The 14,383-nt window shown below is 45.1% G+C and overlaps 1 protein-coding gene across 1 annotated transcript; it reads left to right on the top strand.

Moving 5' to 3' along the window:
- Positions 1-9,075: 9,075 nt before the first annotated feature.
- On the top strand, positions 9,076-13,790 carry LOC106749869 (60 kDa SS-A/Ro ribonucleoprotein-like). Its single transcript, XM_014629754.1, has 9 exons — positions 9,076-9,168; positions 10,319-10,543; positions 10,631-10,997; positions 11,316-11,536; positions 11,771-11,976; positions 12,068-12,188; positions 12,679-13,085; positions 13,316-13,454; positions 13,554-13,790. Exons 2-8 carry the CDS (start codon positions 10,337-10,339, stop codon positions 13,446-13,448), a joined length of 1,662 nt encoding a protein of 553 aa, XP_014485240.1. The 5' UTR covers positions 9,076-9,168; positions 10,319-10,336; the 3' UTR covers positions 13,449-13,454; positions 13,554-13,790.
- The last annotated feature ends 593 nt before the right edge of the window (positions 13,791-14,383 follow it).

Genomic DNA, 14,383 nt, shown 5'->3' with positions numbered 1-14,383 from the left:
CCCCTCCCTCCCCCCTAGCCACCGCCTCCTCTTTCTCTTCTCATCTCCCGGTGACTACGTGCGTTACGTCGCGCCGGCCTTTTATCGTGGCTTTTAACGCGACACGGGATGCACATATTATGCCGGCCACAGGTGGAATCGTCATCGAGGCGATCCTTCGTCGTTGTCGGCAGCAATTTTTCAAGCGGACACCTCGAAGTAAAATCAGGCCGTGAAGGAAGACGGACGGCGGAAGACGATGCTTCTCCCCCTTCGGCTTTGTCTCCGGGCGCCTCCGAAAATTCAGAACGCGCTGTGTTGTTTTGCCAAGGGAGTCGCGCGATCAGCTGACCCCTGTGATGCCTGTATAGCCGAGAGCTTTATGATAAAAAGTCGACGCGTGACCAAAATCACGGCGAAGTGTTTTCGTAAGGAAAACGGGGTGAGAAGCCGCAATCGTACACACACACCGCGTCATATATGCACCATTTCCCCGGATCGTGAATCGTACCATTTTTAGCCTTACATACATATATAAGGTCGAAAAACCATTATAATTATAGCCATTATATAGGCGATTTTCATAGTCAAGGTGGAGCAAAGAAACGGATGATTTTAAACAGCCATTTATAGACTCAAAAAATTATATTGTCTTAAATGTAAGATCTGACTACCAGTCCATAGCCCGACCTAAGTTATAATTAGAGTTGCTTGTTCGGTTTTCAATCTTACACGTATATGTGTAAGGCTAAAAATCGTAAAAACTCTTGATCTGGAGAATGGACGAAGTGTGTCCAGAACGCAGTGCGTACGTGTGTAGGAGAGACGTAACGTAGCCGGACGAGCGAATTAAAAAGCAACCGTAAGATCTCACGCGTAGAAGCCGGTTAAAAGGACCGAGCGCATTGCGTAAAACGTAAGGTCTCGATGTTGGTTGGTTAGAAAGCTCACAGTACGCGTGCGAACGAGCGAACGAACGATCGAGTCAACTTCTATGGTTCGTACAAAAGACACTTTGAATCTTGGCACGTGTATTTTAACCACAGAAAGAGCAGCCGGATTTTGCCGGCCGGTCGCAGAGCATCTTCGAGTCGCGCTCCTCCCGCGACGTTACGACGTAGGGGAGTCCTCGACGAGCAGGATCTGTCGGCAACGCTTGTGATTCCATGTGTGTGACACACAGAAAGGACACAGATGCGCTATAAATAACTCGTTTAGGTAATCATCTCGCGCCCGCATGTGTGAACACACTCGATCGCCCTGTCTGTCGATGTGCATTGTAAGAAGAAATTACTTTGTGCACTCAGATACGCTAAAATTTCACATTATTTTAAGATATCCACGGTGTCTGCGAAAACGATCGCAGCTCCAATTTCCAGAAACGAAGGGAAGATCGCAGCTGTTACGCGAGTCCTGCTAGCCGAGTCGAAATTTTGGTCCTATGTGGAACCTTTCTTCAATTCTACAACACAGTAGGAGCTAAAATGACAAAACAAATTCAATATATATATATATATATCTTTTTTTTGTTAGGTTAGCGTGCTATTTTTAATTTCCATTTTTAATATCTTCTTAACTAAAAATAAGATTTTGATGAAAAACCACTATGCACATTATTGCAATATAGTTCCATTCTTTTCTAAGAACATACACGTAAGAAAGGAATGATTTTATATTTAATTCCCGATAATTCACGTTTGAATTACCAGCTTGTACCATTTAATGACACGACGGTGACCGGTCGTGAGATGCAAAAAGAGACGCGGCCACTTTTCATCGCTCCGCGGACATGTAATATTCAATCCGACAACACGCCGTTTGTCTAAAATCTATTTCTACACGCCGTTCTCTCTGTTTCTCCGCACCTATAATAAGTCACTCCCGTCATATCTGTTACGAAACAGAGGGAGAGATGCTCGTCCGCCCTCATCGACAGGAATGATTTTTTCGCTATTGATAAATAGCGTGGCGCGCGCGCACGAAATAGCGATATTTTTATATCGGTCCGATCCCCGCGAAGAGGGGACGAAGAGCGCGAGAGAAGAGAATTTATGTAATGGAAGTCGCAAGATTACGCATCCGCCCCGCCCGCCCGTTTCTACGTGCCGTTAGTTTTAATACGAAGTGGATCGTGCCTTCGGATAATTAGCGGATTTGTCCGACATACGTGTTTCGATGCACGGCTTCGTGCGTTCGCTTCGCAAATACTCGCCGCGAGAATATGAAATTCGCGTGTGTACACATATATATATATATATAAACATATATGGTGGAGAAACGTATAGAGAGATAAAGAACGGAAAGAGGAAAGAATAAGTAACGAGGAAACATATAACTATGTTATTCTTTTATATACATTTTTTTTCTCTCTTTCTTTACGTTTCATATTTTTTTCTCTCTCCATTTATTTAATTTGGAAATAAGTTAATTTGCAAATTCAGTTGGAATGTAAGCGTGGAAAATATCCGTTACATACATTGTTGTTCTCATTAACTTCTGCTTCGCGCTTATGCGAATTTCTGGCGCGCGAATATGAAGAAAAGCTACGCCGAGTAACGCCGAGGCAATGCGGATGCGCGTGCGAGATAAAGGATAAAGAAGACTCGCGAGGATGTTTCTCTACGGTAACGTACCTGACACGCAGACCTGGATTGATCCGAGGGGGCCTGCGGATTCGGGGACCCAACGACTCGTAGGATACCAGATCCGTGTTAGAAGAGTTGTCCGCAACAACAATGGAGGATCGGTGCATCTGGGAATCTGTGAAAGTAACGGTCTACAAATTCAAAAGATCCGCGCGTGCAGCGATCCAGAAAGATCCAAGAGTGCCTCGAACGAAATGCTCGCCGTCTCCGCGATCTATAAATCCAATAAATCATATCGTCGAGGATCTGCAAGCCATGATGTTACGTGTACTTCTTTAGTTTCTTCTCTCTCTCTCTCTCTCTCTCTCTCTCATGACTACAGATGTTAATATACGCTTTGCATAAAGTTCGTAATTAATAGTTAAAGAATACTGTTGAAAATCTACTTTCAATTACTAAAATTTTGCGTAAGACATATATAAGCATTTAGTATATGTTTTTACAGGGAACACGCTTTAAGAGACTATATGTCCTGGAGTGCACAATAAATCTCTCTCTCTTTCTCACTCTCATGACACACGTTCTCTTATCGCGTGTTTAAATATCGCTATCCGAGCCGCGGGGAGGGCGAAGGGAGGGGCGGATTGGCGGAGTGTCGGGGGCGAAATAAGAGAGGATCCCACGATCGCGTTCAGCATCGGGGATCTGCGCACAGGTGGAAACCCACGATTAATCCGCGAGGATTCATCGAGAGCGCGAACCACCGTGCGCGCGTATCCGCCGGTGTTGCGTCCCGTTTGCGCGGGATTCGCGTAGTAGACCGGAGAAATCCATAAATCCGGCCGGGCGATTTCGCGAACCGGATGGAACGACACGTCCCCGCGGACTCGGAGAATAACATCTCTATCGGAAGTGCCGTTTTATCTGCGGCCGGGCTCACAGATCGCTCCGCGTACAAACAAGCGCCCGATAAACGCAGCCCCCGCATCATCGCAACATCAGCCTCTACTTTAGCGGCTTGTTCACGCGTCAATCAAAACACATTAATTTCGCGTTTCGCGAGAGAGAGAAAAAGAGAGGGAGGGAGGGAGGAAGGGAGGGAGAGAGAGAGTTGCGCGAATCATATTTTCGCAAATCATGAGATAGCTAGAGAGAGAGAGAGAGAGAGGAGCCTTAGCTATGGTCGCTTCACGCGCAACTCGGACGATCGATCTCTTTGTTTCGCTTACGTGGAGGCGAGTACGTGATCGCGAATAACATGACGTTCATGCTGTCTCGCTCGTTTCTCCGCTTCTCTTTTTCATGCTGCTTCCCTCTGTCCGATTTTCTCCTTTCTTCTCCCTCTCTTTCTTCTCTCTCTNCTCCCCCCCCCCCCCTCTGTTCCCCTTCTCAAACCTCGCCGGACGATGCGCCCTCGGATTGCATCGTGCGAGCGACGACATAATCGAAGAGCTGAATTTTATTAAAAACCGGTTCGACCGGCAAAAAAGCGACGGGCCCGGAGTAATCGTCAAAATGCACCGTGAAGCCTCTCTTTGGCTTCTTATCATTTCGCATGCGATCAGCGTTACCTTGCTGTATAACAATTATACGGGACAAGCTTCCCTGCAAGTGAGCGCTTGCATACAGAGCGTGCATTAATACCGAAGGATTACTCGAGAAATTACGGAAAATAAAGTAACGTGAGAGGGAGAGAGAGAGAGAGAGAAATAGATAGATATAGCGAGGGGAAGGGGGGGGGAGGAAGAAGGGAAGGAGAGAGAGAAAGTCGGCGTAGATTATAGATATAGCCGTAAAGCGGAATATAATCTTCATTGTGTTATTTATTCATTATGCAAATCTCGAGTGCGTTACGCGCGCGCGCTACACAAAGATAATAACGCGAGAGTTTGCTGACATCTTATCGTCGCCGATCATTAAGGAATCGAGAGATACGGAGCGTGCCATTTGCGAATCGCGCCCCGACACGTGTTGTCGTGAGAGATAAGCGCGAGTTTCGTAACACGCGTGACAGAAATCTGGTACATCGGCTCAGGATTTATCGGCCGAATATCTCTGCGACGAGGAAAAGGTAGAAGTGGAACCTTCACACCCTCCCTCTACCCTTTGCCATCAGTGTTGAATACACGCGCGCTGTGTGTCTTAAAAGACTGCACCCCTCGCACACGGGCGGGAGGAGCAAAGGAAGGAAGGTGTCCCGGGGAAACACGTACGAGAGAGAGAGAGAGAGAGAGAGAATTTGGAAAAATAATTCAGTATTCGACGTTGCTTTACGCCACGAAAGAGCAAAGATCTCGTGGGGGGGGAAGGGGAGACCATGGTGATGGTAGGCGGATCGCCTGTTCGGGTAGTCGATAAATATGATATCGTGATTAATATAGCCGGCCGATTAGCAACATTAATAGAAACGCGATGCAGACACGCGACGTGTAGTAAACGGACGGCGACGACGTTACATAACGTGCCGGCGAGCGAGCGAGCGAACGTGCAACACATAATCGTCGTTGCGCGGAGATCCAGAAAAATCGATCGTATCGCACCCGCGCGCGCGTGCGTGTGTGTGTATGATTCGCGTAAGTTATAAATATATACGTATAATGAGTAGAGAAACTCGCGTTTATAGCACTCCCGAGGTGATTCGCAGTGCGCGGCCACGCGGGGCACTCTCCAGCTCTCCCCTTCTCGCCCCTCCTCACGACGACGGGGCAGGAGGGGAGGGCAGAGGTGGAGTAAACGGTAGGAGAGGGTCGGTAACAATTACAACTAACTTGCAGATGTGTGCGGAAGCGCGAATAATGCGACCGGTTGCTTTGGCGCTTTTACGTGTGCGTAATCGCAAATAAAGCGACCGGTCGCTCGTTTCGACGCGCGCGCGCGCATCATATGACGACGACGACGACGAGCGTATGTACAACGACTCGCATTGAATAATTGTGCGGCCGGGTGGGGCAAGCACTTATCTGCAGAAACACGGCTTGCGAGATTCTTGCTCGGAGCCTTTGATATTGTGCACGTGGCCGGCTCGATTGGCTGCAAGGATCTGTCCGATTGCGCAATCCCTCCACACGCACGCGCGCGCACCACGTATACGGCGGGCCTCTCGAAGATTCGTGAATTTTCTCGTCCGCGCGGAGATCTCGAGTTTATGCAGACTGTGACCGGTCTGACGTTCGCACCTGAAATATCTTTGACAATAACAAGGATATTTTTCAGATACGAGCTTCCCCTCGTCCACCCAAGACCGCCGAATGCAGAAGGGTGCATCACGCGGTGAATGATAGTTTCCTTCTCGCCGGCGGAGGCGATGGCAGATGCCGTCCTCCGCGAGCGCGACGGATACAAATTGAAGCAATTATCAAAATTAAGACGCGGCGGCGTTAAGTGAAATTAGCGGGAGGACGCCCGAGCGGAGGGGAATATGTCGAGAAGAGAAAAGAAAAAGAACAATGGAGACTTTCTCTCTCTCTCTCTCTATCTGCTAAATTACAAAACCTCAGTTAACGATAGTCCCGGTGACCCAGGAGAGCGACGTCATTGTCGTGGGTCATATCCGAGCTTATCCCCCGAGGCTCCGCTCCGTATTACGGAACCGAGTGAGTCAATGAACAAGACGATAAAAAGGCAATCGGAAAATGACGAATCTAAAAAAAACACAGAGAATGCAGGGATCCTGCCGCCGCCGCGCTGTGCTGCCGCGAGAGAGAAACGGCGGCCGTAAATATGCGCTCGTAAAATCCCGCGCGCTGCGCTCGCTCGCGCACACGTGCGCACACATGCGTCACGCGATTTTTTCCAGCGATAAAGCGGTTCACCGCGTGTGTGTGTGTGTGTGTGTATGTGTGTGTGTGTGGACATTTGTGCTTTTATAGATTCTTTTTACGCGCGTATCTCTCTGCCAGCGAGACTCGATCGTCGGATTCGCTCGACCGGCAAGAGTATAACGCGAGAAAAAGAACAATGCCGAGCGTGTTCGCGTGTTCGCCGCGGGAAAACGCGTATTTATCGTGAGAAATTCGCGAGCTCGAAAAATTAATTGGGAGGACGCGTGCTCCTTGTCGAACGAACGCAGCTGGTGACTCGTGAAGTGATATTTTTCTCCCCTTTTTTTTTTTGGAATCGCTTAAATACTTGATAAGTCCTCGGGCCGTTGTTGTTGCGTGACTCTGCGGCGAACGTTCCGGTCAAAGTGGTATTGCGGCTCCACACTCTCACACGCAGAGGAGTGAATTTTATCGGACGGCAACCTCACGAAAATTTACGTCATTCTGTTATTCGATCGTCGCTATCGACGCGCGCTAATCATCGGGACACTTGTCAATTGGGGATGAAAGAGCTTGCGGAAACGTACGTGCGCCGAGTAAAGTGCATACCCCGAATGGGAAATCGTGGATAAACGCAAACATCGCCACGGCGAACGATAGAAGATAAAGCGTCAATAGCGACACACCATTTTGCTTTTAGGCTCTAAAGCCTTTTTGAAGGTGCGAGGTTAAAATTTATTATACATTATGCATGCAAACCAGCCGCACTTCTCTCTAGCAAAATATGTGATAGTCTTATAAAAACTACAACGTATTTTCTTGCAAATAGCTATTTCTTGAAATGTTTGATTTAGAAATAAAGTTGACTAAAATTTAATGAATATTTGCCGATCAAATATTTGATTATCGCAACCAAATAATTAGTTCCGTAATTCCTAAATATACAATCTGCTGCATATGCAGTATGTGGAACTAAATTATTTAGTTGCAGTAATCTGATATTTGGTCGGCAAATATTCGCGAAATTTTAGTATTTATTGCCAAATTCTCTTTTCACCTTTAGTACACTTTAGTCCACACGGAATAAAAATATTGTTGAATGAAGAGTGGAAGAAATATTTCGATTGAATTAAGTGTTTACATCGTGGGCAACCGTAAACATAAACATTTGCTTCAATTACACTCAGTATAACTTCAATTTGCTTCAATTACACTCACTATAACAGTATTTTTCAGATGTAAGACACATATAATTATATATGAACATATATATATGTATATATATAGAAACAAAATTCATACATAATCATTTTTTCCCGGTATGTATTATGAAATGATACTCGAAGACTTTATTAGAAATCAATTAGCGATAACACTCCGGCCTTGTTTTGTTGCAGCAACAGCGGCGGTGGCGATGCACGAGACTGAAACACAATCGCGATGATATCAAACATAGCGGCCAGTTAATTCTGGAATTGATCGATCGACCGTTCAAGATCCTCGATTTATTGTCATTAAACTTATCTCGATCTTTGTGCAATTGACCTTAGTCTCCACAACGGTGGAGGGGATCGACGCTCGGCAGCGGTGGTGGTAAGGAGGGAGGAAAATTATTTTGCTCGCTTTGCGCGCTCGCTGTGTGCGTGTATGTGTGTATGCGCCCGCGCGCGCCTAAAGGCCAATGGACAACGAACGGAGAAACTGCTGGCCGCTGCACATTCAGGGAATACTGAATAATAATCGATGAACGGTGAGTATACGAGCGGATACGCGTTTATATATCACAGTCGACGGCGATACCTCGAATCGATAATAGAAAAGACGCTCTTCGCTCGAAACAATTGCCGGGATCGCCGAGGGATAAGTTTGTGAGCTATCATTGCGCACATTTTTCCCAATGTTTCTCCCTTTTTGTCTTAATCTCCGCTATAGACTACATAAATGCTTTGTGCCTCGCTGCGTTATCTCTTTACATTCGATTAGAAGAAAGTGTATACATCTCCGTGTTAATCGTTCGTAATACGCTGATTACCTTCGAGCGGTTGATTACTTCTCAAAATTATCCGCGTGTTTGGCGTCCGTTTGTACTATCTTCGAGTCGATACCCCCCCCCCCGTGTGGAACGTTTCCGAGGGAAATCATGGCGATACGTGGCGTTTACGCAGAGAGAGAAATCAATTTTATCGGGTTGCAACTTCGCACGAATTTACGTCATTCTGTTATTCGTGACTTCGGGACGTCCCTCTTTATTTAATTCTCTCGCGAGAAGTTATCGGGCAATTACGAGACAAGGGAATTTTACTCAGTTTTTACCTCGATTGTCAGCGGACGATCGACGAGGCTATTTTTCCGGTCCGCCACGACGAGCGTTACTTTCGCCCCGAGAGTTTTCCTCTCGCTGTGCCCGACTTACAGACAGTAACAATCGATGAGAAACAGACATCGGCAGAACAAATCGTCCGTCGATCTCGCTCTATATATATATATATATATATATATATATAAATCAACTTAAAACTCTCGATTGTTTTCACGTGTCATTCGAACAATAATTCGATCGCCACAGATTCGAGACGACGTTCGTTTGGATTCCTTGCTCGTGCAGTACGCTCGTCGGCGCCGTCGCTGCGTCGAGGCCGCCGGCACGTCAGCGTGGCGGCATCTGGCGTCGCGGGTCTCAATCACCGACACGTCAAACGCGGCTGGTCGTCGCTCCAGGTCACCACTTGCGTCAGTCAGTGCGCCTCGCACCGCAAGTCAACGTCAGTCACTGTGGCCCAGTCGTCTCTATTTCGCCGCAGTGCATGATCGTTCTCGACGACGTTGGACCACATTGACGCAAGGTAATGAACCGCTGAGACGCGATGGAGCATGCCGGAGCGCGAAGCGTCCCTGGATGTGATTCGGCTACCGCTACCGTGCTGGAGTTGACGGCTGGAGTCGCGGCATCCCAGCCGTATCACCGCGTTACCTTATCCGGTAACCAGGTGATCCTCACGGAGGAATTCGTTCTCGTGCGCGTGTATGTGTGATGCTGCCTGTCTGTATATGTGCGCTCGCGCGCATTGTGTGTATGCATAAGTATGGTCGTGTGCGTGCGCGCGTTTGTGTATACGCGAGATGCGTGTCAACTGGCAATCCTGTTAACGGATCATGTAAATAATGCGAGGCAAGTATCGTCGTTTTGTGCGGGCATAGCGGAGGTAAAAATACCAGCAGATGTGAGTTAACCAAGTCGGAACAAATTGTTTACGGCGGTACCCAAGGTGCTTGTTTTCAATCATAAACAATTCCACGCGACGTTTAACTTATTTCCGAAGCGTCTCTTATTTGCTTCGCGATTGTTTATAAGCGAAAAACCGAAGCGCTTCCGCCTTCTCCGGCTATGAATAGCTACGGACGGAGATAAGTTGAGTCTTGCAAAAAATCTGGTGCTTCGTACTGAAATCGAGATTTATGACATCCGGGGAAAAAGTTTATGTATGATAAGATTACATATAATTATATGTAACTAGGTATGATTTATATACATGAATTTTATTTCTATAGGACTACATATATAATTATATATTTTTACTTTGTATAAATATGGACACATATTTATACAAGGTAAAAATATTGTTGAATGAATAACGGACAAAAATAGTTCGATTTAAGTGTTTACATCGTGGGTAGCCATAAACATAAGCATTTGCTTCAGTTATATTTGTAGAACATTCTTTAGATGTGGAACATATATAATCATATTTGATTACATGTGGCCATGTAGAGAGAGAAAATTCATATAATAATTTTTTTTCGAGTAGGTACGAATGGAAATAAGTTAAACGTTTGGAAAATTGATTGTTTATCGTTGAAATCTCAAGGTTTGCTTATTTTTCCTCGAGTGAGGAGCTAAGTATTTGAAACATTCATCAGTGGGATTTTTCATCCGATAAGTGTTCCTTGTTATATTTAATATGTGTCGGTGTAACTTAATCCTTCTTGTTCCAGACACTGTGTTACTAAGAAATGGCAGCAGAGGATGCGTCCAATAATTTTGTTAGAGATCCCGAAGTGCGCTTGTCACAGTTTCTGTACGTTGGGAAGGAATATGCCGACTACCACCCTGGAAATTGGTTTGTCCACGATTATTTCCGGGCCGTTAATATTATGTCCATATTAGAACTGGCTGAGAATCCGAAGAAGCAACTGATACCCATTGAATTAATCACAAAGGTGAATATCAAGGCGAAGAAAAAAGAATCGCCCAATATATCATGAAACTTTTGTCGTGATTGTCTCTAAGGTTGAAGGTATTTGCAGGCATTCGACAGCGGCCTTGTCCCTTGCCCAGAGACCTTGGTGTTTGCTCTCGCCGTTTGCTGCAGGCAAATTCAAAGTGAGAAATTACGTCATGAAGCGTACAAAAGCGTAGGAAAGATCTGTGCATCGCAGCAGCACTTCATGCTGTTCGTTAAGTTCGCCTCCAAACTGAGCAAACAGAAGGAGTTGGCTGCGGACGATAGCGCTAAAAGCGGATGGGGTACCGGTCTCAGAAAGGCCGTTAATCAATGGTACCTGTCCAAAGAGCCACTGGACTTGGCAAAATGTGTCACCAGATGCAGGAGTAGATACGGTTGGAAACACAAAGACATCATTAAGTTGTCTCATCCCGTAGCTAATAATCCAGGTAAACATGCAAAACTATGCTTTGTGGAAGAAGCACAAATCTACTTTCTCCGGGATTTGCCAATTTATTCAGTTTGTAAACCCAACGTTATTCTTTTTTCACGTGATTTTGTACATGTATATATGATCGACATGAGGAATTATTAAGCTTTCAGAATAATGCCGATAATTGAGTTGTCCAGTAATTAACGGTTGAGAGATACATAGAAGTTAAATAGTTAAAATATAAGCCGCACCTAGCGAATTTGTGATACACTGCGACAGACGACTGTATCTGTTAATTAATGGTGTAAATGTTAATCAGTCAACTGTTTGACAGAAATGGGAATAGTACTGCAATATATAATACACGGTATGCAACATACCAGAGCGTCATTGGAGAAGGAAGCCGATAATCCGAAAATTAACGAGATCATGGAATACATACAAAATGTCGAAGATTTCAAACACTGCGAAGATGAGATCCGTGCTGCTGCCTTGCTAGAAACACACGACTTATCACTGGATCATGTACCCGGACACTTGTTAACATCCAAGGAGGTAAACATAACGATGAAAATATACAAGAAAACATCTTTTATCGCAATTTATACATGAGGCTCGGGTTGAAAAAACAACGGAACGATGAACATTGCGCCGCTAATCTGTCAAAATTTACAATCTATGCGATGATAATTATGTGCATCTGAGCTCGTCGAAATTGCAGCAAATTCAATAATTTTCCGATCGATTCTAAAAATGATCTCACGTGTAAATAATGGATTCTATGCATAGGTTTGGAAGGCATTGATATCATCGATGGATATCGTCACGCTTCTGAACAACTTGCAAAGAATTCACAATCTCGAAATACTCAAACCAGACGCACCGACGGTTGCGATAATCACGGAAAAGCTGGTCAACGAGGAGCGCTTAGCGCGCGATAAAGTTCATCCGGCGTTAATTTTGATCACCATCAGAAATTACGAGAATTCTGGCAAGTGAGTGTGCGGTTTACACGCACGTGTAGTTTCAAGAAGGAGAATAGTCATTATTTGTAATGATGTTTTTTTTTTCTTTTTTCTTTTCAAGACCTCTAAGCTACGAGAAACGGAAGGTGAAGGAACAAGCGAAGAAACCTCCTCCGCCGCCGCCTAAGCCGAATTCCAGAATAATCGACGCTCTGTACAAGGCGTTGAATCTCTCATTTTTTGTAAGTCGACCCCACACGGTGGCTTAACAATTATGAATTAAACTATTAACACTTTGTGATCCGCCAATGATATCGCGATATGAGAACATTAATATTAACGATATATACACACAGTACAGAAACTGAAATTTATTGCGTTCATTGATGAAAGTATGAAAAATAGCGATCAAAAAAGCTACTGTGACTTAATTTTAACAAGTCCTCATATCGATATTTATTTGCAGCCGAAAAATGCGGCTAAGTGTGAATCATAAGCTCAATTTGTCCGAGTCAGAAGGCACGACAACTTTATAGATAACGCGGGTCGCAAAGTGTTAATTATGACTTAACATTACACACACGATCTATTAAAATATTAAGATATACTTTATGACGAAGCTGATAACACTCCAATGAAATGTGAAATTCCAAGAGAAATTCTGTTTTTTTTTTTATTTCTGTTAAATATCGTTTGTGTACGCGTGTATGATATCAATGCGATTATTTTCAGCACCTGCAACCCACCGGTTTGCGTTACATGGTGACGATCGACATGAACAAGGTGATGTTGGACTCGCGTGCTTGGCGCAACGCCAACATGACCGGCGCCGAGGCTGGCTGTATGATCGCGCTGTCGCTCATTCGATGCGAGAAGAACGTCACCGTGGCGACATTCAAGAACGTCGGGGTGCACACGGTAAACATCGACAAGACGGCGTCCTTCGGCCAGACCATGCGGAGATTGTCGCAGATGCCCGTTGGAAATGTCAACCTGGCTAAACCGATGTCGTGGGCCGCGCATCAGAACAACAAGTACGACGTCTTCATCAACATCGTAGACCAAGTGCACGCCAAGACGGACACGTCCGAGGAAGCTTTGGTGGCGTACAGGACGAAACTGAAACTACCGCACACAAAGTAAGCGTCCGTCGTCTCTTACGTTATCGCAATTTTTGAAAGAGATGCAGCGGTTGCTATTTATGACGGTTTATCTTTATACTTCAACTTAACGTTGGCTCTCGCAGGTCTCCTTATTTTTACATTTTGATTGCACACCACCGAACCTTTGTATATATATTTACCTTTTACAAGCTTTGTATATATATTTACCCTTTACAAGCTTCACGAATACAACGTTCTTTTTGCAGGCTGATCAATTGCGCCGTATGCTCTTCCTCGACGTATTACAAAGCGAACCCCGACAAAAATATCCTGACGATCAACGGTTTCGACGCTACCGTACCTACTGTCATTCGGGCGTTCGCTAAGTCTCTATTCTAAACACGGGTACGCGTGTAACTTATAAACTGGTAAACAGTATCAATGTTACGGACGATCCCATCTCTCTGTCTGATGTTAACGCTTTCTCATTTGTATCACCTGCAGGAGACTCCGCTGGACATCCTTCCCCGGGAAGGACCGAAACGATTTGAACGGGAAGGAAATTAATCTTGTTGAAACGAATTTTCACGTGGCAAGTGAAGAGACACACACACACACACACACACACGCACGCACACACACGCACGCACGGCCAGTTCAGGAAGCCGACAATGGGATTACGGATTTTCCCACGAAAAAAATCTATTCAATGGAGTCAAATTACGACGGACGAGTACAGTCGGTGGANGGGGGGGGGGGGGCTTTCGCAGATTACTTAAAAAAAAAAACAGTGCCGAATTTTGGGATTCAAACTCTCGCCTTTTTTTACCAGTTCCGGAATGTCGGTTCGATTGCACACTCATGACTGAAATCAAATTATTTAACTTCGCTACATTATCTCTCTCTCTCTCTGATCATTTTAAGGTCTAACAGAGAGGGACGTTATTTAGAGCGTACGGTAGATAGACGAGAAGATCGTTATTGAGAGCATAGTGTGTAAGTGATCGTGCATTATTATCCGGCACGTGTCGACAGTTAATATTTACTGCATGTTCTTAGCGTTAAGGAAGAGAGCTGTGTAGCGTTTTCCTTTGATTCGTTAACGGCGTATGAAAAAGAAAAAAGATCGGGTATTTTTTTACTCCGGTTTGAACTTTCGACGATACCTACTTAAACGTAACTCGGCGATCTTATTTTTTCAACGAGACCTTACAGCACAGTGTTGTGTCGACCTCAACATATAAGCAATATAGATTAGTTAATATGGACCACTCTCCTTATTAAGCTGTTGCATATGAATTCTCGCGTGAAATCTTGAGAGCCGTCAGACTGAA

The sequence above is a fragment of the Dinoponera quadriceps genome, unplaced genomic scaffold, assembly GCF_001313825.1.
Source record: "Dinoponera quadriceps isolate SergipeBrazil2010 unplaced genomic scaffold, ASM131382v1 scaffold3290, whole genome shotgun sequence".
In the NCBI taxonomy this organism is placed as follows: domain Eukaryota; kingdom Metazoa; phylum Arthropoda; class Insecta; order Hymenoptera; family Formicidae; genus Dinoponera; species Dinoponera quadriceps.
The sequence above is the reverse complement of the archived record's forward strand: the minus strand, read 5'-3'. Positions and strand labels throughout refer to the sequence as shown.

Bases quoted from the DNA above. Each gene is read 5' to 3' on its own strand.
- LOC106749869 (XM_014629754.1), top strand. From the start codon at position 10,337: ATGGCAGCAGAGGATGCGTCCAATAATTTTGTTAGAGATCCCGAAGTG. The intron at 10,998-11,315 runs GTAAACATGCAA...ACTGTTTGACAG, and splicing joins TCCCGTAGCTAATAATCCAG to AAATGGGAATAGTACTGCAA. The intron at 11,977-12,067 runs GTGAGTGTGCGG...TTTCTTTTCAAG, and splicing joins AATTACGAGAATTCTGGCAA to ACCTCTAAGCTACGAGAAAC.